General features: G+C 45.8%; 1 protein-coding gene across 1 annotated transcript in view; it reads left to right on the forward strand.

The window, feature by feature from the left end:
• The window catches only part of CORIN (corin, serine peptidase), a 649,735-nt gene that overhangs the window by 495,829 nt on the left and 126,952 nt on the right, over positions 1 to 26,954 (forward strand). The window contains exon 6 of the mRNA XM_069744507.1: positions 25,201 to 25,314. Coding sequence (XP_069600608.1) covers positions 25,201 to 25,314 — 114 coding nt within the window. The remainder of the gene's footprint in view (positions 1 to 25,200; positions 25,315 to 26,954) is intronic.

Raw genomic sequence — 26,954 nt, forward strand, 5'->3', positions numbered from 1 at the left:
AGAAATGTGTCCAAAATATCAACATAAACTTGTGCATTTATTGAAGATGTAATGACAGCCATCTCTCCAGTTTCTTTACCTGACATGCAGCCCCATATCATCAATAACTGTGGACATTTGCATCTTCTCTTCAGGCAGTCATCTTAATAAGTCTCATTGGAACAGCACCAAACAAAAGTTCCAGCATCATCACCTTGCCCAATGCAGATTCGTGATTCATCACTGAATGACTTTCATCCAGTCATCCACAGTCCACGATTGCTTTTCCTTAGCCCATTACAACCTTGTTTTTTTTCTTATTAGGTGTTAATGATGGCTTTCGTTTAGCTTTTCTGTATGTAAATCCCATTTCCTTTAGGCGGTTTCTTACAGTTCAGTCACAGACGTTGACTCCAGTTTCCACCCATTCGTTCCTCATTTGTTTTGTTGTACATTTCCTGTTTTGGTGACATATTGCTTTAAGTTTCCGGTCTTGACGCTTTGATGTCTTCCTTGGTCTACCAGTATGTTTGCCTTTAACAACCTCCCCATGTTGTTTGTATTTGGTCTAGATTTTAGACACAACTGACTGTGAACAACCATCATCTTTTGCAACATTGCGTGATGATTTACCTTCTTTTAAGATTCAGGTCAGTCCACTTGATGCAACAGCTCTCCAAGGTGTGATCACTAGAGTTGAGCGACCTTGACCTTTTTAGAGTCGAGCCGGGTTTCGCGAAACCCGACTATCTCAAAAGTCGGGTCGAGTGAAATCGGCCGATTATGACGTAAAGTCGGGATCGACCGAAACACGAAACCCAATGCAAGTCAATGGGGCAGCATAGTCGGCAGTGAGTGGGGGCCAGGAAAACACCTAGAGTGCCCATTTCAATGTCAAAACCATCCATTCTTCTTAATGAAGCTTGTCAAGCGTAATTTACCTTATAATAATTGGAAGGCATTTGAAATTGGGGGTCATTTGGCTAAAGTTGTGGTGGGTAGGGCTGATTCAAGTAATTAGTGGGCCCAGGAAATCTGGACCACGTCACGGCAGTGGAGCGGGGAGAGGTAAGTATTTCAACTTTGCAAGTGCTGTGAACCTGAGCAAGCAGGGGGGGCCCACTCGTTGGCATTGGCACTGGCACAGGGCCCCTCAAAGTACAGCGGTGTGTTTGCACGGCGGGGGCGCCTCCCACCGGCAGCAACACTTTTGCGTACCATGAGAGGCCCTGTGCCAGTGACGTCACCAACTAGTATTCCTCCCCCCACCTGATGAAGGAACCTGCACTTTCATCTGCACCTTCCTGTTTGTCCCCGTGTAAGGTGGTATGGTATGCGGGAAGGGGGACCTGACTTTCAGCAGGGTCACAATCTTGCAGTGTAGCGTGCACGGGAAATGTTGCGTTATGGGTCAATGTACCAGCAGACTCATCTATCACTGGCTGGGCAATGGGCAGGATGAGGAGGAAACACAGATATAGGCCCAAAGAATAAAGTGGGCTAAATGCAGTTCAAAATTGGTAACACAGGACTAATCAGGGGGCATTGCAGTGGAGGACAACTGGAATGAGAGGCTGACACAGAGAGTAGGCCCAAATCAGTAAGTAGTCGAAATGCAGTTCAAAATTGGCAACAGTAGTAAACAGGCGGCACAGCTTTGTTCAGTGGAGGAGAACAGCAAGGAGTGGCAGACACCGATAGTAGGCCCCAACCCAACTAGTAGGCCAAATGCAGTCTAACATTAACAACTACTTAACGAGCGCCTGAAAACGGAATTTCAGGACAGGAAACCAGGAGAACAGCAAGGAGCGGCAGACACCGATAGTAGGCCCCAAACCAACTAGTACGCCAAATGCAGTTGTTCCGTTTAACCACAATTTAATGAGAGCCTGAAGATAGAAGTTCAGGAAAGGCAACCTGGAGAACACCTTGGAGTGGAACACACCATCTCTCTACACCCCATACCCAATTTGTAGGCCTAATGCAGCGTAGTTTCCAACAACTACTAAACGAGAGCATGATGATCGAAGCATTGGCGAGGAAACCTGGGGAACACCTTGGAGTGGAACACACCATCTCTCTACACCCCATACCCAATTTGTAGGCCTAATGCAGCGTAGTTTCCAACAGCTACTAAACGAGAGCCGGAAGATCGAAGCAATGGAGAGGAAACCTGGGGAACACCTTGGAGTGTAACACACCATCTCTCTACACCCCATACCCAATTTGTAGGCCTAATGCAGCGTAGTTTCCAACAACTACTAAACGAGAGCCGGAAGATCGAAGCTCAGGAAAGGCAACCTGGAGAACACCTTGGAGTGGAACACACCATCTCTCTACACCCCATACCCAATTTGTAGGCCCAATGCAGCGTAGTTTCCAACAACTACTAAACGAGAGCCGGAAGATCGAAGCAATGGAGAGGAAACCTGGGGAACACCTTGGAGTGTAACACACCATCTCTCTACACCCCATACCCAATTTGTAGGCCTAATGCAGCGTAGTTTCCAACAACTACTAAACGAGAGCCTGAAGATCGAAGCAATGGAGAGGAAACCTGGGGAACACCTTGGAGTGGAACACACCATCTCTCTACAGTGGAACACACCATCTCTCTACACCCCATACCCAATTTGTAGGCCTAATGCAGCGTAGTTTCCAACAACTACTAAACGAGAGCCGGAAGATCGAAGCTCAGGAAAGGCAACCTGGGGAACACCTTGGAGTGGAACACACCATCTCTCTACACCCCATACCCAATTTGTAGGCCTAATGCAGCGTAGTTTCCAACAACTACTAAACGAGAGCCGGAAGATCGAAGCAATGGAGAGGAAACCTGGGGAACACCTTGGAGTGGAACACACCATCTCTCTACAGTGGAACACACCATCTCTCTACACCCCATACCCAATTTGTAGGCCTAATGCAGCGTAGTTTCCAACAACTACTAAACGAGAGCCGGAAGATCGAAGCTCAGGAAAGGCAACCTGGGGAACACCTTGGAGTGGAACACACCATCTCTCTACACCCCATACCCAATTTGTAGGCCCAATGCAGCGTAGTTTCCAACAACTACTAAACGAGAGCCGGAAGATCGAAGCTCAGTAAAGGCAACCTGGGGAACACCTTGGAGTGTAACAAACCCTCTCTCTACACCACGGAAGGGCTGATTCTTAGGAAGGAAGGCTGTCGGAAAGAAGCAGGGCGCGTCCGAGGGTGATTATATTCTTATTAGGTATATACTCACCCTCGGACGCGCCCTGCTTCTTTATTTGTAATGAATGTTTATTTGCAATGTGGTTTTGACTTACTCTATTTTTTTGGTAAATAATGATTTTATTATTTTCATTGTTTTGCATCTTCTTGGCAATAATATAAAGAAGACGCGACAGGACAACACTCGGTGGATGCCATATCTGTGTTTAAAATTGAAAAAACCTTTCAGTTAACTACTTGCAGGAGAAAGTTATTGTAGCTGGTGGCCATTTTTAGTACTGTACCAGATTTTTGTTGTATGTGTTTTTTTTTAATGTTAAAATGTCTGCATTTGATATCTCTCCAGTATTTTCTTTTTTATAAGCAAAATACTTATTTTTATATTTCCTGATGTTGGTTCCAGGGGTACACGGGCAGCAGTGGTGTGGTCAGTGGAGGCCTAGTGGAAGGAGTGACCGCAGACAGGCATCGAAGGCCTAAAATAATAACACATGGCTGTAGGCAATTTTAAATTGGTTCCAGGGGTACACGGGCAGCAGTGGTGTGGTCAGTGGAGGCCTAGTGGAAGGAGTGACCGCAGACAGGCATCGAAGGCCTAAAATAATAACACATGGCTGTAGGCAATTTTAAATTGGTTCCAGGGGTACACGGGCAGCAGTGGTGTGGTCAGTGGAGGCCTAGTGGAAGGAGTCAACGCAGACAGGCATCGAAGGCCTAAAATAATAACACATGGCTGTAGGCAATTTTAAATTGGTTACAGGGGTACACGGGCAGCAGTGGTGTGGTCAGTGGAGGCCTAGTGGAAGGAGTGACCGCAGACAGGCATCGAAGGCCTAAAATAATAACACATGGCTGTAGGCAATTTTAAATTGGTTACAGGGGTACACGGGCAGCAGTGGCGTGGTCAGTGGAGGCCTAGTGGAAGGAGTGACCGCAGACAGGCATCGAAGGCCTAAAATAATAACACATGGCTGTAGGCAATTTTAAATTGGTTCCAGGGGTACACGGGCAGCAGTGGTGTGGTCAGTGGAGGCCTAGTGGAAGGAGTGACCACAGACAGGCATCGAAGGCCTAAAATAATAACACATGGCTGTAGGCAATTTTAAATTGGTTACAGGGGTACACGGGCAGCAGTGGTGTGGTCAGTGGAGGCCTAGTGGAAGGAGTGACCGCAGACAGGCATCGAAGGCCTAAAATAATAACACATGGCTGTAGGCAATTTTAAATTGGTTACAGGGGTACACGGGCAGCTGTGGTGTGGTCAGTGGAGGCCTAGTGGAAGGAGTCACCGCAGACAGGCATCGAAGGCCTAAAATAATAACACATGGCTGTAGGCAATTTTAAATTGGTTACAGGGGTACACGGGCAGCAGTGGTGTGGTCAGTGGAGGCCTAGTGGAAGGAGTGACCGCAGACAGGCATCGAAGGCCTAAAATAATAACACATGGCTGTAGGCAATTTTAAATTGGTTACAGGGGTACACGGGCAGCAGTGGTGTGGTCAGTGGAGGCCTAGTGGAAGGAGTGACCACAGACAGGCATCGAAGGCCTAACATAACAAAAATGTCAATACAATGGTATTGTCAGTGGCAGGCATTGAAGGATGTCAGCGCATAGACTAAACATTGGTGGAGCTGTGAGATAATTTTGCAAGTGGTAGAGCACTGTTTGACCTGGGGTGGGGGGAAACTGTCTTGTGGCCGGCGGTACAGGCCCAGGGCCCCTCATATTACAACGGTGTGTCTGACGTTGGGTGCGCACCACCACCGCCAGAGACACTTTATTGTACTAGGAGGGACCCAGTGGCAGTGCCGTCGACCAAAAGCGGGCTCACCCACCTCTTCAGACAAACTGCACTCTCACGGGTGCTGTCGCCAAGTGTCGATACCACGGCCCCGTGTGGGGAGTTTGGCCATTTAGTGAGGTGTAAACATGTCGTATGCTGGACAATCAGGTGCAGAAAATTACAAGATTGGAAAAGGCATTCAGAATAGTCCACAGGCAAGACCTTTTCATAGGAAAGCTAGGTGTCAGCCGGGCAAGGTGGGGCAAAAGATTTCGAAATCCAGTTGTGGTTCATTTTAATGAAGGTTAGATCATCTACATTTTGGGTAGCCAGACGAGTCCTTTTTTCTGTTAGTATTGAACCTGCAGCACTGAATACTCTTTCTGATAGGACACTAGCTGCCGGGCAAGCAAGCTCCTGCAATGCATATTCTGCCAATTCTGGCCAGGTGTCTAATTTTGATGCCCAGTAATCAAATGGGAATGACGGTTGAGGGAGAACATCGATAAGGGATGAAAAATAGTTTGTAACCATACTGGACAAATGTCTCCTGTCACTTTGAATTGATGCTGCAGTACCTGTCCTGTCTGCGGTCATAGCAAAATCACTCCACAACCTGGTCAGAAAACCCCTCTGGCCAACGCCACTTCTGATTTCTGCCCCTCTAACTCCTCTGGTCTGCTGGCCCCTGCAGCTCGTGTGAGAACGATCACGGGCGCTGTGTGCAGGGAATGCCAGAAGCAAATGGTCAACAAGAGTTGATTGTTTGGTTGCTAATATTAGTTCCAAGTTCTCATGTGGCATTATATTTTGCAATTTGCCTTTATAGCGAGGATCAAGGAGGCAGGCCAACCAGTAATCGTCATCATTCATCATTTTAGTTATGCGTGTGTCCCTTTTGAGGATACGTAAGGCATAATCCGCCATATGGGCCAAAGTTCCAGTTCTCAAATCTGCGGTTGTGCTTGGTTGAGGGGCAGTTTCAGGCAAATCCACGTCACTTGTGTCCCTCAAAAAACCAGAACCCGGCCTTGCCGCGCCACCAATTTCCAGTGGCCCCGGAAAAGCTTCCTCATTAAAAATATAATCATCCCCATCATCCTCCTCGTCCTCCTCCTCCTCTTCGCCCGCTACCTCGTCCTGTACACTGCCCTGGCCAGACAATGGCTGACTGTCATCAAGGCTTTCCTCTTCCTCAGCTGCAGACGCCTGATCCTTTATGTGCGTCAAACTTTGCATCAGCAGACGCATTAGAGGGATGCTCATGCTTATTATGGCGTTGTCTGCACTAACCAGCCGTGTGCATTCCTCAAAACACTGAAGGACTTGACACATGTCTTGAATCTTCGACCACTGCACACCTGACAACTCCATGTCTGCCATCCTACTGCCTGCCCGTGTATGTGTATCCTCCCACAAAAACATAACAGCCCGCCTCTGTTCACACAGTCTCTGAAGCATGTGCAGTGTTGAGTTCCACCTTGTTGCAACGTCTATGATTAGGCGATGCTGGGGAAGGTTCAAAGAACGCTGATAGGTCTGCATACGGCTGGAGTGTACGGGCGAACGGCGGATATGTGAGCAAAGTCCACGCACTTTGAGGAGCAGGTCGGATAACCCCGGATAACTTTTCAGGAAGCACTGCACCACCAGGTTTAAGGTGTGAGCCAGGCAAGGAATGTGTTTCAGTTGGGAAAGGGAGATGGCAGCCATGAAATTCCTTCCGTTATCACTCACTACCTTGCCTGCCTCAAGATCTACAGTGCCCAGCCACGACTGCGTTTCTTTCTGCAAGAACTCGGACAGAACTTCCGCGGTGTGTCTGTTGTCGCCCAAACACTTAATAGCCAATACAGCCTGCTGACGTTTGCCAGTAGCTGCCCCATAATGGGAGACCTGGTGTGCAACAGTGGCAGCTGCTGATGGAGTGGTTGTGCGACTGCGGTCTGTGGACGAGCTCTCGCTTCTGCAGGAGGACGAAGAGGAGGAGGAGGGGGTGCGAACGGCTACAGCCAATTGTTTCCTAGACCGTGGGCTAGGCAGAACTGTCCTAAACTTGCTGTCCCCTGTGGACCCTGCATCCACCACATTTACCCAGTGTGCCATGATGGACACGTAACGTCCCTGGCCATGCCTACTGGTCCATGCATCTGTTGTCAGGCAGAGGCGTAGCTAGAGCTTTTGCCGCCCGGGGCTGTTCCCGAGTTTGGCGCCCCCCCCCCCCCCCCAGCTCAATACACACAAAGGTTACCAAAAATGGTTTTCCTGTTTTGTAGAACTAAAACTGGGCCTAATGGTGTCACCCCCACATGCCACACCTGTGACTTAATACCACCACACCATGACCAGGCCACATAGTGACCGAATAATACTACATACAAGGGACAAATACCACCGCACCATTTCCAGACCACATATTACCACCACATAGTGACTGAATACTACAATACTGATCAGTAATAAAAAAAAACCCACAATACTATCACCATAAGTGCCAGTATTCACAGGAGATCTGTACTTAGTATGCAGTGTCTGTGTAGAGGTAATACAGAGATCACTGGTGACATTATACACAGGACCTCTATATAGTATACAGTGTATAGTGTCAGTGTATAGGTAACACTGACTCACCAGTGACGTCTCTAGGTGAAGTCCTTCATCTTTCATCCAGCACAGACCGCCATCATTCCTTCCAGCCAGGACTCGTTTCTGCAGGAAATAACACAGTTATCTCGAGCTCCGCTTGCAGAACACATTACTTAATTTTTCACAACTTCTACATTACACCACATGAAGAAAAAAAGGTGATATAGTGTCACTCTGCACAGTAACAGGACCGCCCCCCCATTTAAAACAGTATACTCAAAAAATAAAATAAATACATCACTGCAGTAACAATATCCCTTAATTATCCCCTATGGTAATAATATTCCCCACCCTGGCCCCGTTTATCTCATTCCTGGCTCCAGCCATATGTTGTCGTATCCTGCCCTCATGAGTATCCATTCTACCCCATATGATCTCCCCATCCTGCCCCACCAGCCTCCATCGTATCCGTCCTGCCCCATGATCCAATCCTGCCCCGTGTCTCCAATCATGCCCCGTATCTACATTCTGCCCATGCCCAAAGTCCTGCCCCCAGTGTGTCCAGCATATTACCCCCATGTTGTCCAGCAATCTGCCCCAGTGTGTCCAGCATATTACCCCCATGTTGTCCAGCAATCTGCCCCAGTGTGTCCAGCATATTACCCCCAGTGTGTCCAGCAATCTGCCCCAGTATGTCCAGCATATTATTATTATTATTATTATTTATTATTATAGCGCCATTTATTCCATGGCGCTTTACATGTGAGGAGGGGTATACATAATAAAACAAGTACAATAATCTTGAAAAATACAAGTCACAACTGGTACAGGAGGAGAGAGGACCCTGCCCGCGAGGGCTCACAATCTACAAGGGATGGGTGAGGATACAGTAGGTGAGGGTAGAGCTGGCCGTGCATCGGTTTGGTCAATCGGTGGTTACTGCAGGTTGTAGGCTTGTCGGAAGAGGTGGGTCTTCAGGTTCTTTTTGAAGGTTTCGATGGTAGGCGAGAGTCTGATATGTTGTGGTAGAGCATTCCAGAGTAGGGGGGATGCACGAGAGAAATCTTGTATGCGATTGTGGGAAGAGGAGATAATAGGGGAGTAGAGAAGGAGATCTTGTGAGGATCGGAGGTTGCGTGCAGGAAAGTACCGGGAGACGAGGTCACAGATGTATGGAGGAGACAGGTTGTGGATGGCTTTATATGTCATGGTTAGGCTTTTGTACTGGAGTCTCTGGGTGATGGGGAGCCAGTGCAGGGATTGACAGAGGGGAGAGGCCGGGGAATAGCGGGGGGACAGGTGGATTAGTCGGGCAGCAGAGTTTAGAATAGATTGGAGGGGTGCAAGAGTGTTAGAGGGGAGGCCACAGAGCAGGAGGTTACAGTAGTCAAGGCGGGAGATGATGAGGGCATGGACTAGGGTTTTTGCAGATTCTTGGTTTAGGAATGTGCGGATCCGTGAAATATTTTTGAGTTGGAGGCGGCAGGAAGTGGAAAGTGTTTGGATATGTGGTTTAAAGGAGAGATCAGTGTCAAGGATTACCCCAAGACAGCGGGCTTGTGGGACTGGGGAGAGTGGGCAGCCGTTTACTGTAATGGATAGGTTCGTTGGGGAGATCGCGTGAGATGGGGGAAAGATGATGAATTCTGTTTTGTCCATGTTAAGTTTTAGAAATCTAGTGGAGAAGAAGGATGAAATAGCAGACAGACATTGAGGGATTCTGGTTAGTAGGGAGGTGATATCTGGTCCAGAGATGTAGATCTGTGTGTCGTCAGCATAGAGATGATACTGAAAGCCGTGAGATTCTATGAGCTGTCCCAGGCCAAAGGTGTAGATGGAGAAGAGCAGGGGTCCTAGAACTGAGCCTTGCGGGACTCCGACAGATAGGGGGCGAGGTGAGGAGGTGGTGTGTGAGTGGGAGACGCTGAATGTACGGTCAGTTAGGTATGATGAGATCCAGGATAGGGCCAATTCTGTGATGCCAAGGGATGAGAGGGTCTGCAGCAGCAGGGAATGGTCCACTGTGTCAAAGGCAGAGGACAGGTCCAGGAGGAGGAGGACAGAGTAGTGTCGCTTGCTCTTGGCGGTTAATAGGTCATTGGTGACCTTAGTTAGGGCAGTTTCAGTGGAGTGGTGTGACCGGAAGCCTGATTGAAAGCGGTCGAAGAAGGAGCAGGAAGATAGATGGGAGGACAGTTCAATATGGACATGTTGTTCCAGTAGTTTTGAGGCAAAGGGGAGACGTGATATAGGGCGATAGCTAGATACAGAGGATGGGTCAAGAGAGGGCTTTTTGAGGATAGGTGTGATTGTGGCATGTTTAAAGCTTGAGGGGAAAATGCCAGTTGTTAGTGATAGGTTAAAGAGATGGGTTAGGGTTGGGATGAAGACTGTGGTGAGGTTTGGGATGAAGTGGGATGGGAGTGGGTCAAGTGCACAGGTGGTGAGATGCGATCTTGAGAGTAGAGTGGAGAGTCCGTCTTCTGTAATGGTGGAGAAGTTGGTTTTGGAGGTGGAGGGCTGGGTAGTTGGGAGGAAGGGTTCTGGGGGTTGTTTACTAAAATTGTCTCTGATGTTCTCAATTTTCTGCTTGAAAAATGAGGCGAAGTCTTCAGCTGAGATGAGTGGGGAGGGAGGAGGTGCTGGGGGACGGAGGAGAGAGTTGAAGGTGTTGAATAACTGTTTGGGGTTGTGAGACAGGGAGGATATGAGAGATGGAGATATTACCCCCAGTGTGTCCAGCAATCTGCCCTCAGTGTGTCCAGCAATCTGCCCCAGTGTCCAGCCTTTCCCCAGTGTGTCCAGCAGTCTGCCCCAGTGTGTCCAGCATATTACCCCCAGTGTCCAGCATTGCCCCAGTGTGTCCAGTATATTACCCCCAGTGTGTCCAGCAATCTGCCCCAGTGTCCAGCATTGCCCCAGTGTGTCCAGAAGTCTGCCCCAGGGTCTCCAGCATTGCCTCAATGTGTCCAGAAATCTGCCCCAGGGTCTCCAGTATTGCCCCAGTGTGTCCAGCAATCTGCCCCAGGGTCTCCAGTATTGCCCCAGTGTGTCCAGCATTCTGCCCCATAGTCTCCTGTACTGCCCCAGTGTGTCCAGCATTCTGCCCCATGGTCTCCAGTATTGCCCCAGTGTGTCCAGCAATCTGCCCCATGGTCTCCTGTATTGCCCCAGTGTGTCCAGCATTCTGCCCCATGGTCTCCAGTATTGCCCCGGTGTGTCCAGCAATCTGCCCCATGGTCTCCAGTATTGCCCCAGTATGTCCAGAAGTCTGCCCCAGGGTCTCCAGCATTGCCTCAATGTGTCCTGAGATCTGCCCCATGGTCTCCAGTATTCAGTGTGTCCAGCATTCTGCCCCATAGTCTCCTGTACTGCCCCAGTGTGTCCAGCATTCTGCCCCATGGTCTCCAGTATTGCCCCAGTGTGTCCAGCATTCTGCCCCATGGTCTCCAGTATTGCCCCAGTGTGTCCAGCATTCTGCCCCATGGTCTCCAGTATTGCCCCAGTGTGTCCAGCATTCTGCCCCATGGTCTCCAGTATTGCCCCAGTGTGTCCAGCAATCTGCCCCATAGTCTCCTGTATTGCCCCAGTGTGTCCAGCAATCTGCCCCATGGTCTCCTGTATTGCCCCAGTGTGTCCAGCAATCTGCCCCATGGTCTCCTGTATTGCCCCAGTGTGTCCAGCAATCTGCCCCATGGTCTCCTGTATTGCCCCAGTGTGTCCAGCAATCTGCCCCATGGTCTCCTGTATTGCCCCAGTGTGTCCAGCATTCTGCCCCATGGTCTCCAGTATTGCCCCGGTGTGTCCAGCAATCTGCCCCATGGTCTCCAGTATTGCCCCAGTATGTCCAGAAGTCTGCCCCAGGGTCTCCAGCATTGCCTCAATGTGTCCTGAGATCTGCCCCATGGTCTCCAGTATTCAGTGTGTCCAGCATTCTGCCCCATAGTCTCCTGTACTGCCCCAGTGTGTCCAGCATTCTGCCCCATGGTCTCCAGTATTGCCCCAGTGTGTCCAGCATTCTGCCCCATGGTCTCCAGTATTGCCCCAGTGTGTCCAGCATTCTGCCCCATGGTCTCCAGTATTGCCCCAGTGTGTCCAGCATTCTGCCCCATGGTCTCCAGTATTGCCCCAGTGTGTCCAGCAATCTGCCCCATAGTCTCCTGTATTGCCCCAGTGTGTCCAGCAATCTGCCCCATGGTCTCCTGTATTGCCCCAGTGTGTCCAGCAATCTGCCCCATGGTCTCCTGTATTGCCCCAGTGTGTCCAGCAATCTGCCCCATAGTCTCCTGTATTGCCCCAGTGTGTCCAGCAATCTGCCCCATGGTCTCCTGTATTGCCCCAGTGTGTCCAGCATTCTGCCCCATGGTCTCCAGTATTGCCCCGGTGTGTCCAGCAATCTGCCCCATGGTCTCCAGTATTGCCCCAGTATGTCCAGAAGTCTGCCCCAGGGTCTCCAGCATTGCCTCAATGTGTCCTGAGATCTGCCCCATGGTCTCCAGTATTCAGTGTGTCCAGCATTCTGCCCCATAGTCTCCTGTACTGCCCAGGTGTGTCCAGCATTCTGCCCCATGGTCTCCAGTATTGCCCCAGTGTGTCCAGCATTCTGCCCCATGGTCTCCAGTATTGCCCCAGTGTGTCCAGCAATCTGCCCCATGGTCTCCTGTATTGCCCCAGTGTGTCCAGCAATCTGCCCCATGGTCTCCTGTATTGCCCCAGTGTGTCCAGCAATCTGCCCCATAGTCTCCTGTATTGCCCCAGTGTGTCCAGCAATCTGCCCCATGGTCTCCTGTATTGCCCCAGTGTGTCCAGCATTCTGCCCCATGGTCTCCTGTATTGCCCCAGTGTGTCCAGCAATCTGCCCCATGGTCTCCTGTATTGCCCCAGTGTGTCCAGCAATCTGCCCCATGGTCTCCTGTATTGCCCCAGTGTGTCCAGCAATCTGCCCCATGGTCTCCTGTATTGCCCCAGTGTGTCCAGCAATCTGCCCCATGGTCTCCTGTATTGCCCCAGTGTGTCCAGCATTCTGCCCCATGGTCTCCAGCATTGCCCCAGCCCCAGACAGTCAGAAATAAAGAAAAAAAAAAAAAGTAAAATCCTCACCTCTCCCGTTTCCAGCGCAGGTCCGGTGCAGTCAGCGTCTCTCCGGCTCTGCGACGCTCAGGACAGAGAGGCAGAGCGGCGCGCACAGTAGTGACGTCATCGTGCCCTCTGCTCTGAGACGTCGCAGAGTCAGAGGACGCTGAAGCCGCAGGAACCAGGAGAGGTGAGTATTAGAGCGGGGGGCGGGGGCGGGGGCGGGACCCGGGGGTGGGGGGAGCTGGCCCTGGTCGTGGCGGCGGACGGCGCCGCCCGAAGATTTAAAGGGGCGTCTTTTTTTTTTTTTTTTTTTTAATCTTCTTCTCCTGCAGCGCCGGCCGCCCCCAGCATTGTGCCGCCCGGGGCGGACCGCCCCCCCCCGCACCCCCCTTCCTACGCCACTGTTGTCAGGTGCACCTTTGTGCTCACAGATTGCCTGAGTGCATGGACGATGCGCTCTTTAACATGCTGGTGGAGGGCTGGGATGGCTTTTCTGGAAAAAAAGTGTCGACTGGGTAGCTCGTAGCGTGGTACAGCGTAGTCCATCAGGGCTTTGAAAGCTTCGCTTTCAACTAACCGGTAGGGCATCATCTCTAACGAGATTAGTCTAGCTATGTGTGCGTTCAAACCCTGTGTACGCGGATGCGAGGCTAAGTACTTCCTTTTTCTAACCATAGTCTCATGTAGGGTGAGCTGGACTGGAGAGCTGGAGAGCTGGAGATCGTGGAACTAGCGGGGGTGCCGGTGGACATGGCAGACTGAGAGACGGTGGGAGATGGTATTGTTGCCACCAGTGCCCTAGATGCAGTGTTTCCTACTACGAAACTGGTGATTCCCTGACCCTGACTGCTTTGGCCTGGCAAAGAAACCTGCACAGATACTGCAGGTGGTGCGGAAAATGGTGGCCCTACACTGCCGGAAGGGATGTTGCGTTGCTGACTAGCTTCATTGGCCGCGGGTGCTACAACCTTAAGGGACGTTTGGTACTTAGTCCAGGCTTGCAAATGCATGGTGGTTAAATGTCTATGCATGCAACTTGTATTGAGACTTTTCAGATTCTGTCCTCTGCTTAAGGTAGTTGAACATTTTTGACAGATGACTTTGCGCTGATCAATTGGATGTTGTTTAAAAAAATGCCAGACTGCACTCTTTCTAGCATCGGATACCTTTTCAGGCATTGCAGACTGAGCTTTAACCGGATGGCCACGCTGTCCTCCAACAGGTTTTGGCTTTGCCACGCGTATTGGGCAAGATACGGGCCCGGCAGATGGAACCTGTTGCGATGTTGATGCCTGCTGCGGCCCCTCCTCCTTCGCTTCAGAACTGCTGCCGCCTGCACCCTGTTCCCCCAATGGCTGCCAATCGGGGTCAAGAACTGGGTCATCTATTACCTCTTCTTGTAGCTCGTGTGCAACTTCGTCTGTGTCACCGTGTCGGTCGGTGGTATAGCGTTCGTGATGGGGCAACATAGTCTCATCAGGGTCTGATTCTTGATCAGCACCCTGCGAGGGCAATGTTGTGGTCTGAGTCAAAGGACCAGCATAGTAGTCTGGCTGTGGCTGTGCATCAGTGCACTCCATGTCAGATTCAACTTGTAATGGGCATGGACTGTTAACTGCTTCACTTTCTAAGCCAGGGACGGTATGTGTAAAGAGCTCCATGGAGTAACCCGTTGTGTCGCCTGCTGCATTCTTCTCTGTTGTTGTTTTTGCTGAAGAGGACAAGGAAGCGACTTGTCTCTGACCGTGAACATCCACTAACGACGCGCTGCTTTGACATTTACCAGTTTCACGAGAGGAGGCAAAAGAGCTAGAGGCTGAGTCAGCAAGATAAGCCAAAACTTGCTCTTGCTGCTCCGGCTTTAAAAGCGGTTTTCCTACTCCCAGAAAAGGGAGCGTTCGAGGCCTTGTGTAGCCAGACGACGAACCTGGCTCCACAGCTCCAGACTTAGGTGCAATATTTTTTTTCCCACGACCAGCTGATGCTCCACCACTACCACTACCCTCATTACCAGCTGACAATGAACGCCCCCGGCCACGACCTCTTCCACCATACTTCCTCATTGTTTTAAAAACGTAAACAAACTAACGGTATTTGTTGCTGTCACACAAATTACACGGTGAGCTATAACTTCAGTATGATTTAGCTACCCCTTTACAGGTGAGTGAGACCACAACGAAAATCAGGCACAATGTTACACACTCTGTTGTTGGTGGCAACAAATGAGAGAGATGCCACACACGCAGGACTGTCACTGAAGCACAAATGTAAATATTAATCTCCCACTGATTTGATTTTTTTTTTTTTTTTAAGGGAGACTTTAGGAAAAAAAAATAATAGAATAAAATGATTTTTTCAGGAAGAATTTAGAAACCAAATAAAATAAAATGATTTTTTCAGGGAGAATTTAGAAAACAAATAAAACAAAAAAAGGCTTTCTATGGCCCACTGAGTGAGAGATGACGCACACAGGAGTCAGGAGTGGCACACAAGCCCAGAGGCCAATATTTATCTCCCACTGATTGATGTAGTGATTTTTTCAGGTAGATTTTGGAACCAAAATCAAGCTAAAAAAAATAATAGGCTTTCCATGGCCCACAATTGGAGAGAGAGAGAGAGATGGCACACCCAGGAGTCAAGACTGGCACACAAGCAGAAAGGGCAATATTAATCTCCCACTGATTTGTTTTTTTTTGTTTTTTTTCAGGGAGACTTTAGGAAAAAAAAAAATAGAATAAAATGATTTTTTCAGGAAGAATTTAGAAACCAAATAAAATAAAATGATTTTTTCAGGGAGAATTTAGAAAACAAATAAAACAAAAAAAGGCTTTCTATGGCCCACTGAGTGAGAGATGACGCACACAGGAGTCAGGAGTGGCACACAAGCCCAGAGGCCAATATTTATCTCCCACTGATTGATGTAGTGATTTTTTCAGGTAGATTTTGGAACCCAAATCAAGCTAAAAAAATAATAGGCTTTCTATGGCCCACAATTGGAGAGAGAGAGAGAGAGAGATGGCACACCCAGGAGTCAAGACTGGCACACAAGCAGAAAGGGCAATATTAATCTCCCACTGATTTGTTTTTTTTTGTTTTTTTTCAGGGAGACTTTAGGAAAAAAAAAATAGAATAAAATGATTTTTTCAGGAAGAATTTAGAAACCAAATAAAATAAAATGATTTTTTCAGGGAGAATTTAGAAAACAAATAAAACAAAAAAAGGCTTTCTATGGCCCACTGAGTGAGAGATGACGCACACAGGAGTCAGGAGTGGCACACAAGCCCAGAGGCCAATATTTATCTCCCACTGATTGATGTAGTGATTTTTTCAGGTAGATTTTGGAACCCAAATCAAGCTAAAAAAATAATAGGCTTTCTATGGCCCACAATTGGAGAGAGAGAGAGAGAGATGGCACACCCAGGAGTCAAGACTGGCACACAAGCAGAAAGGGCAATATTAATCTCCCACTGATTTGTTTTTGTTGTTGTTTTTTTTCAGGGAGACTTTAGGAAAAAAAAAATAGAATAAAATGATTTTTTCAGGAAGAATTTAGAAACCAAATAAAATAAAATGATTTTTTCAGGGAGAATTTAGAAAACAAATAAAACAAAAAAAGGCTTTCTATGGCCCACTGAGTGAGAGATGACGCACACAGGAGTCAGGAGTGGCACACAAGCCCAGAGGCCAATATTTATCTCCCACTGATTGATGTAGTGATTTTTTCAGGTAGATTTTGGAACCCAAATCAAGCTAAAAAAATAATAGGCTTTCTATGGCCCACAATTGGAGAGAGAGAGAGAGAGAGATGGCACACCCAGGAGTCAAGACTGGCACACAAGCAGAAAGGGCAATATTAATCTCCCACTGATTTGTTTTTTTTTGTTTTGTTTTTCAGGGAGACTTTAGGAAAAAAAAAAAATAGAATAAAATGATTTTTTCAGGAAGAATTTAGAAACCAAATAAAATAAAATGATTTTTTCAGGGAGAATTTAGAAAACAAATAAAACAAAAAAAGGCTTTCTATGGCCCACTGAGTGAGAGATGACGCACACAGGAGTCAGGAGTGGCACACAAGCCCAGAGGCCAATATTTATCTCCCACTGATTGATGTAGTGATTTTTTCAGGTAGATTTTGGAACCCAAATCAAGCTAAAAAAATAATAGGCTTTCTATGGCCCACAATTGGAGAGAGAGAGAGAGATGGCACACCCAGGAGTCAAGACTGGCACACAAGCAGAAAGGGCAATATTAATCTCCCACTGATTTGTTTTTTTTTTTTTTTTTTTTTTCAGGGAGACTTTAGGAAAAAAAAAATAGAATAAAATGATTTTTTCAGGAAGAATTTAGAAACCAAAGAAAATAAAATGATTTTTTCAGGGAGAATTTAGAAAACAAATAAAACAAAAAAAGGCTTTCTATGGCCCACTGAGTGAGAGATGACGCACACAGGAGTCAGGAGTGGCACACAAGCCCAGAGGCCAATATTTATCTCCCACTTTTTTTTTATTGTTCCAGGGAAAATTTATAAACCCAATAAAAAAAATAATAAATAGGCTTTCTATGGCCCACTATCTGAGAGACAGAGAGAGATGGCACGCTTAGGACTGGCACACAAGCCCAAAGGCCAATATTAATCTCCCTTTTTTTTTTAAGGGAGAATTTATAAAACCAAAAAAAAATAAATAAATAGGCTTTCTATGGCCCACTATTTGTGAGAGAGATGGCACGCTCAGGACTGGCACACAAGCCCAGAGGCCAATATTAATCTCCCACTTTTTTTTTTTTTTTCCAGGGAAAATTTATAAACCCAATAAAAAAAATAATAAATAAATAGGCTTTCTATGGCCCACTATCTGAGAGAGAGAGATGGCACGCTTAGGACTGGCACACAAGCCCAAAGGCCAATATTAATCTCCCACTGATTGATTTATTGATTTTTTCAGGTAGAATTTAGAACCCAAATAAAGCAAAAAAAAAAAAAAAAAATGGGCTTTCTATGGCCCACTGAGTGAGTGATGATGCACACAGGAGTCAGGAGTGGCACACAAGCCCTGAGGCCAATATTTTTCTCCCACTGATTGATGTAGTGATTTTTTCAGGTAGATTTTAGAACCAAAATCAAGCAAAAAAATAAATAGGCTTTCTATGGCCCACTGAGTGAGTGATGATGCACACAGGAGTCAAGAGTGGCACACAAGCCCTGAGGCCAATATTTTTCTCCCACTGATTGATGTAGTGATTTTTTCAGGTAGATTTTATAACCCAAATCAAGCAAAAAAATAAATAGGCTTTCTATGGCCCACTGAGTGAGAGATGACACAGACAGGGATGGCACTCTAGCAGAAATGTCAATCTTAATCTCCCACAAAAAAAAAAAAAAAAACAGGGAGTGTCCTTCAATTACTATCTCCCTGCAGTAATCTCAGCCAGGTATGGCAGGCAGCAATAAGGAGTGGACTGATGCACAAATTAAATAAAAAGTGTGGACAAACAAAAAAGATAGCTGTGCAGAAAGGAAGGAACAAGAGGATTTGTGCTTTGAAAAAAGCAGTTGGTTTGCACAGCGGCGTACACACAGCAATGCAGCTATCAGGGAGCCTTCTAGGGCAGCCCAATGAGCTACAGCGCTGAGGGGGGAAAAAAAAAAATGTAGCTTCCACTGTCCCTGCACACCGAAGGTGGTGTTGGGCAGTGGAAATCGCTACAGCACAAGCGGTTTGGTGGTTAATGGACCCTGCCTAACGCTATCCCTTCTTCTGACGAAGCGGCAGCAACCTCTCCCTAAGCTCAGATCAGCAGCAGTAACATGGCGGTCGGCGGGAACTCCCCTTTATAGCCCCTGTGACGCCGCAGATAGCAAGCCAATCACTGCAATGCCCTTCTCTAAGATGGTGGGGACCAGGACCTATGTCATCACGCTGCCCACACTCTGCGTTTACCTTCATTGGCTGAGAAATGGCGCTTTTCGCGTCATTGAAACGCGACTTTGGCGCGAAAGTCGCGTACCGTATGGCCGACCCCGCACAGGGGTCGGATCGGGTTTCATGAAACCCGACTTTGCCAAAAGTCGGCGACATTTGAAAATGAACGACCCGTTTCGCTCAACCCTAGTGATCACTCCTTTTTAGATGCAGACTAATGAGCAGATCGAATTTGATGCAGGTGTTATTTTTGGGTGTGAAAATTTACAGGGTGATTCCATAATTTTTTCCTCAGAATTGAGTGATTCCATAATTTTTCCCCTATGCTTGGTTAAAAAAGTAGCCATTACTGACTACCACATTTTTTGTACTTGATTTCTTTTAGTGTTTCTTAAAGCCAGAATGTTGCCATTTGAAATTACTTTAGTTTTGTGCCATGTCTATGATCTGCTTTTTTTCTACAAAATTAAACAACTGAATGAACATCCTCCAAGGCCAGTGATTCCATCATTTTTGCCAGGGGTTGTTTTATGTATGGTGGATATTGTGCAAAGTCATCTGTAAAGAATAGGAAGTATAAGTTTTAAAAAAGTCCCAGTGGCCAGTGCAAGATTTCTATTTTTTTTAAACACTGATTTTGATTGTTGTGAATTCTGTTGTCGGGCTCCCTCCTGTGGTCGTGAATGGTACTTTGGCTGGTTCTGTCCATGGACTTCCTCTGGTGGCTGTGGGTGTTTCTGAGTTTCCTTCCACAGGTGACGAGGCTAAGTCGTTAGTGGGCTGCTCTATTTAACTCCACTTAGATCTTTGCCCCATGCCAGCTGTCAATGTTGTACTATTGGTCTAGTTCGCTCCTGGATCGTTCTGTTACCTGTTTACTCCAGCAGAAGCTAAGTTCCTCTTTGCTATTTTCCTGTTTGCTATTTTTTCTGTCCAGCTTGCTATTGTGAATATTGCCTTGCTTGCTGGAAGCTCTGGGACGCAGAGGGGCACCTCCGCACCGTGAGTCAGTGCGGAAGGTTTTTTTCCCTGCACTCTCTGCGTGGCTTTTTGTAGGTTTTTCTGCTGACCGCAAAGTGACCTTTTCTATCCTCTGTCTGTCCAGTAAATCGGGCCTCTCTTTGCTAAATCTATTTCATCTCTATGTTTGTGATTTCATCTTAACTCACAGTCATTATATGTGGGGGGCTGCCTTTTCCTTTGGGGAATTTCTCTGAGGCAAGGTAGGCTTTATTTTCCTTTCTTAGGGCTAGCTAGTTCTGAGGCTGTGACGAGTTGCATAGGGAGCGTTAGGAGCAATCCACGGCTATTTCTAGTGTGTGTGATAGGATTAGGGATTGCGGTCAGCAGAGTTTCCACTTCCCAGAGCTTGTCCCGTGTTTTTGTAGCTATCAGATCTTTCCGGGTGCTCTTGATCATCAGGTCCATTATTGTCCTAACCACCAGGTCATAACATTTGATATACCGGTAAATATAAAGATCACCAACATTTTTTAAGAAAAGTACAATTAACACAAAAACCTGATTTTTTTTTTTAAATAAATATTTTCCTGATTATATATTATGGAAAAAAATCCTATCACCTGATATCTCCCTTGCATAATTTGTTAAAATCGCATTCTGTTTCAGAAATTTATGGCAGTGTTCTTGTTCATTTTTGGCTTTCCCAATGAAGTGAATGGAAGGGGTGGCACATAATACCTGACTGAATCCAGCAGCATGAGATAGGGTACTATTATTGTGTTATCTGCAGGTCCCAAAGGACGTACCCTCCTCTATTTAAAATTAAAGCTCTATCATCCTGTGTATAGGAACACCCATTTTAATGTGCCTGTTATTTCTGTACAGACAACCAAGATAAATGGCGATCTTATACCATAAGTGCCAATCAACAAAAGCGTAGCCAAAAATACCCAACATGACTGATATTCTTTTTCTTATGAGCTTGCTATTGATTTTCAAATGCAGGAAACACACAGCAACAGATTCATCAAAACTAGAGATCTTCTTTTCGATCTTGATGAGGGGAGTGTTGGAGTCAGACACTCCTTATTCATTTAGAGCAGTGTTTCTCAACTCCAGTCCTCAAGACCCACCAACAGGTCAAGTTTTCAGTATTTCCTTAGTATTGCCCATTTGATAATTTCATCACCTGCTAAAGCATTCATTCCATCACCTATGCAGTACTAAGGAAATCCTGAAAACCTGACCTGTTGTGGGATCTTGAGGACTGGAGTTGAGAAACACTGATTTAGAGGCACATGCCCGTTAGTTATTATTATTATTTATTGTTATAGCGCCATTTATTCCATGGTGCTTTACATGTAAGGAGGGGTATACATAATAAAAACAAGTACAATAATCTTAAACAATACAAGTCACAACTGGTACGGGAGGAGAGAGGACCCTGCCCGCGAAGGCTCACAATCTACAAGGGATGGGTGAGAATACAGTAGGCGAGGGTAGAGCTGGTCATGCAGGGGTTTGGTCGATCCATGGTTACTGCAGGTTATAGGCTTGTCGGAAGAGGTGGGACTTCAGGCTCTTTTTGAAGGTTTCGATGGTAGGTGAGAGTCTGATATGTTGGGGTAGAGGGTTCCAGAGTAGGGGTGATACGCGAGAGAAATCTTGTATACGATTGTGGGAAGAGGAGATAAGAGGGGAGTAGAGAAGGAGATCTTGTGAGGATCGGAGGTTGCGTGTAGGTAAGTACCGGGAGACGAGGTCACAGATGTATGGAGGAGACAGGTTGTGGATGGCTTTGTACATCATGGTTAGGGTTTTGTACTGGAGCCTATGGGCAATGGGGAGCCAGTGAAGGGATTGACAGAGGGGAGAAGCCGGGGAATAGCGAGGGGACAGGTGGATTAGTCGGGCAGCAGAGTTTAGAATAGATTGGAGGGGTGTGAGAGTGTTAGAGGGGAGGCCACAGAGCAGGAGGTTGCAGTAGTCAAGACGAGAGATGATGAGGGCATGGACTAGGGTTTTTGCAGAGTGGCGTTCACCTCCTCCCACCACGTCAGAGATATTACTTCTACAGCCAGCAATAGACAGTGCTGCATAGAGGCTATGTAACACAACCGATGCAATTTTTTTTTCTAATGAAACTCATTTGCAAAAATGGGTTTTAGCTCAAAATACATATATTTAAGTAAAACTAATAACCTTTAACATTTCAATTGGACCCAATAATATAATTAGAGTTAAAGCACCACTCCATTGTTTTTTCTTATTTCATTGCAGTTCAGTGAAGTGGCGCAGCTACTGTAAGTCAGTTCCCTACACTTAGTATTATACTTACCAGCCACCATGTTCAGCTCTTCCTGGCTCCGCTGTGGTCCCATCTTGTGACCACAACTTCTGACTGACGGGAAGTCAGAGGTAGCGGTCACAAGTAGGGTTGAGCGACTTTTACTTTTTTAGGGTCGAGTCAGGTTTCGCGAAACTCGACTATCTCTAAAGTCGAGTCGAGTGAAATCGGCCGATTATGGCGAAAAGTCGGGGATCGACCGAAACACGAAACCCAATGCAAAGTCTCTCTCTCTCTCTCTCTCTCTCTCCTCCGTCCCTGAACAGAAAAGCTGGTGTTACACATTTCAAATCGCTACAGCGCACAAGCGACAAGATGACGATAGGCGTCCACGCCCCTAAGACCTATGTCATCACTCTGCCCACGCTCCTTCATTGGCTGAAAAAATGGCGCCAAGCGCATCATACGAAACACGACTTTGGCGCGAAAGTCGCGTACCGCATGGCCGACCCCACACAGGGATCGGGTGGGGTTTCATGAAACCCGACTTTGCCAAAAGTCGGCGACTTTTGAAAATGAACGATCCGTTTCGCTCAACCCTAGTCACAAGCTCTCAGTGTAAGTCTATGGGAGCCTCGTTCTGGCTCTCATAGACTTACATTGAGATGTGACTTTCGGGTTGCCCATCAAACACTGGAGTGATCCAGCAGGTCACAAGAAGACCGACCGGAGCGGCGCTGATACATCTGAAGATGGCAGCTGGTGGGTATAAGACTGCGAGAAGGGAACTTAGATTAGTAGCACTACACCTGTACTGCAATAAAAAATTACTGGAGTGGTGCTTTACTTTACTGCTTAGTATCACAGCCAGTCTGGTGAATATTTACATTTGGAATGTCTAAGGAGTTATTACAATGTTGGTATGATAGCTACCGTACTTTAAATTGTCTATGCATACTAGCCTTAAATCTTTTCCACCAAGAAAAGCAGCAATGAAGAAAGGTGAAACACAGTGGATTCTGCTATTAGTCTGCTGTTCTCATAGTTATCTCTAAGTTAGATGGAATGAATGGCTTCATCCATTATCAGAACCATGACATCATTTTTTGCAGACTTTATAGATAACATGTTTCTGCAAAGATCTGATGCAAAAACAACATAACCTTGATATCCTCTGGCAATCCTCGGTTCCAAAAGTCCTTGGAAAGTTCTGCATGAGTTCCCTTGAAGTTGATTTGAAGAGCAAATATTTTTGAGTTCTTTTTTTTTTTATCAAGGACAATGACTTTCACCAGCATTATAAAGTGGTAAATACCTATAATTCTTCATGTAGATGCATTTAACAAGAAATATGAAGGATTGCCTTTCTTTATATACTGTATTTACAAGGACTAATAAAAGTGCACCTAAATTCTGAATACTAAAACTTACATCTTCTTAGAAGTTACACCCAATATTGTAACTTTTAAAACTTGTAACGTTTTAAAAAAAAATAACACTATATTGTAACCTACAGTATGTAACTTATAATTTAAAATAGAAAAAAAACCAGAAACAATATTGTAACTTATGTAACCTGTAACTTTTTGAAACAAAACTCTAATTCCATGCAAAAAAAAATGTATTCAACAAATTTATGAAAGCGGTCCATACTTTTAGATAAATATGTTTAATTTTACAAATAGAGACACAAACAATCCCACTTAACAGATCAAAAGAAGAATAATAACTCCAACTCTATATCAAGAGTAAGGGCTCATACTCACATGCGAGAAACTCGGATGAGTCTCGCATGTCAATACCCGGCACTCAGGAGCAGAGCGTGCGGCACCATGTATTGCTATGCGGCCGCACGCTCCAATCTGAGTGACGGGTATTGGCGTGCGAGACTCATCCGAGTTTCTCGCATGTGAGTATGAGCCCTTACACAGGAAAAAACTCTAAATACAAAAGAGATGAGGTCCAGAGAGTCTTCTGGAAGATTAATCAGTTTATTATACACAAAACATACGAAGAACGGTGAAACGCGCGTTGAGGCGGCAGGCTGGGGTCCAGGTTTTCCACCACATGCAAGCTATATGACGGCACATGCACCTTATGTTTAATTTATGTAGCTCTGCATCTTTTTATACCTCTGCATTATTGCACTGAGGTTCCCGTGCACTTGCACCTTATTTTTTCTATGGGACAACATGTGCAATAGCTTTTCAACATATCTGCTTTATTATGATATTAAGTGACTGCTCATTGCACAGAGATTCCCGTGCACATGCACTTTATATATTTTTATTGGGACAATCCGTGCAATAGGCTTCAATATATCAATTTCCGTTTTTTATACTGATTTAGAATTTTATTAATATCTGTCTGATTTGTAGGCTTCTATATATTGGTAATTTTTATGAGATAATTTGTGCAATATTGTACTTGGTATTTTTGATCATTTGTACTATAACATTGATTAATTATGGTCCTTATGAGAGAGCTTATATTACAATATTTGGATTTATTGATAATAATTTGCAGATAATGAATATTCTATATATTGTGCATAACTTATTTAGCTTTACATTGTGACTGACTTCCCCCTGCTTGGATAGCGATACTCTGACGAATTATAATAATATTATGTTTTGTGTATAATAAAGTAATTAATCTTCCAAAAGACACTCTGGACCTCATCTCTTTTGTATTTAGAGTTTACTAATTTTACAAATGGCTAGTCAAATTTTACAGCATGTATTAAGTGGAGTATTTTATGCCGGAAATGTGCAGCACAATTTTGGTGCATTTCTGGTAAATGGTGTTATTTGTTATGCCACTTCCATTTCCTAATATTACACCCATTGTCAGCAAGGCAATACACCATAGTTGCACAAATTGGAAAACGTGACTAAAACACATAATAAATAAGTCATGAAAGACAGGTTTTTTTCCACATATTATGGCAGAATTCTGTCTCATTTAGGTCATGTGCACATGTTCAGTATTTGGTCAGTATTTTACATCAGTATTTATAAGCCAAAATCAGGGTGGAACAATCACAAGAAAAAGTATAATAGAAACACGTCACCACTTCTGTATTTATCACCAACTCCTGGTTTTGGCTTACAAATACTGATGAGTAATACTGACCAAATACTGGCATGTGAACGTTACCCTTCCTTGATAAAAAATGTTTTAAAGAGATTAACCAGGATTGGAAAAACATGACTGTATTCTTCCAAAATCAGCACCACAATTGTCAGTTTTTGTGTGTTATTGCCACCCACCACATCCATATCAACGCAGCTGAGATACAGTACCAGACTTTACCAGTAACTACTACACAACACTATCATTTCTGTTTCCCTTAATTGTTCTTTTTTTTTTTTTTTCACCTTGTTAGCGTTGTGCGGGGAACATGACAGTTTTCTGTGCCGCAATGGAGTCTGCATAGCCAAGAAACTGACGTGCAATGGATACAATGACTGTGATGACTGGAGCGACGAGGTACATTGCAGTAAGTCATTCTTGCTCATACTGGTAAATGCACAGAATAACTTCAAAAAGGGTTTACCGTGATATCATCTAGAAATTATTAGATGAGATTTGTGGATTGGCAAACAAGATCTAAAACCATCATTGGCAACTGTTCCGGAATGAATAATAGGCTCCCAAAAGAGAGAAGACCTTCAAGAATAATGAAAGAGTTAGTATACCTCTTGTGCCACAGATGAATCCTCCTGGAAGTAAGGGATTGTGGTGGGTTTCTTGTGACCTGGATAATTAAGGCGGTAGGAGCGGAGGCATGCAAAGATGTTGAAGAATCGTTAAATATATCTCAAGGCACAGTGCACATAGCAATTGTACATGGGAGGAGAGAATATATATATATATATACAGTGGGGCAAAAAAGTATTTAGTCAGTCAGCAATAGTGCAAGTTCCACCACTTAAAAAGATGAGAGGCGTCTGTAATTTACATCATAGGTAGACCTCAACTATGGGAGACAAACTGAGAAAAAAAATCCAGAAAATCACATTGTCTGTTTTTTTCAGATTTCTGGCTCTCACAGACCTGTAACTTCTTGTTTAAGAGTCTCCTCTTTCCTCCACTCATTACCTGTAGTAATGGCACCTGTTTAAACTTGTTATCAGTATAAAAAGACACCTGTGCACACCCTCAAACAGTCTGACTCCAAACTCCACTATGGTGAAGACCAAAGAGCTGTCAAAGGACACCAGAAACAAAATTGTAGCCCTGCACCAGGCTGGGAAGACTGAATCTGCAATAGCCAACCAGCTTGGAGTGAAGAAATCAACAGTGGGAGCAATAATTAGAAAATGGAAGACATACAAGACCACTGATAATCTCCCTCGATCTGGGGCTCCACGCAAAATCCCACCCCATGGGGTCAGAATGATCACAAGAACGGTGAGCAAAAATCCCAGAACCACGCGGGGGGACCTAGTGAATGAACTGCAGAGAGCTGGGACCAATGTAACAAGGCCTACCATAAGTAACACACTACGCCACCATGGACTCAGATCATGCAGTGCCAGACGTGTCCCACTGCTTAAGCCAGTACATGTCCGGGCCCGTCTGAAGTTTGCTAGAGAGCATTTGGATGTTCCAGAGGAGTTTTGGGAGAATGTCCTATGGTCTGATGAAACCAAACTGGAACTGTTTGGTAGAAACACAACTTGTCGTGTTTGGAGGAAAAAGAATACTGAGTTGCATCCATCAAATACCATACCTACTGTAAAGCATGGTGGTGGAAACATCATGCTTTGGGGCTGTTTCTCTGCAAAGGGGCCAGGACGACTGATCCGGGTACATGAAAGAATGAATGGGGCCATGTATCGTGAGATTTTGAGTGCAAACCTCCTTCCATCAGCAAGGGCATTGAAGATGAAACGTGGCTGGGTCTTTCAACATGACAATGATCCAAAGCACACCACCAGGGCAACGAAGGAGTGGCTTCGTAAGAAGCATTTCAAGGTCCTGGAGTGGCCTAGCCAGTCTCCAGATCTCAACCCTATAGAAAACCTTTGGAGGGAGTTGAAAGTCCGTGTTGCCAAGCGAAAAGCCAAAAACATCACTGCTCTAGAGGAGATCTGCATGGAGGAATGGGCCAACATACCAACAACAGTGTGTGGC

Source organism: Ranitomeya imitator, chromosome 1 (assembly GCF_032444005.1).
Source record: "Ranitomeya imitator isolate aRanImi1 chromosome 1, aRanImi1.pri, whole genome shotgun sequence".
In the NCBI taxonomy this organism is placed as follows: domain Eukaryota; kingdom Metazoa; phylum Chordata; class Amphibia; order Anura; family Dendrobatidae; genus Ranitomeya; species Ranitomeya imitator.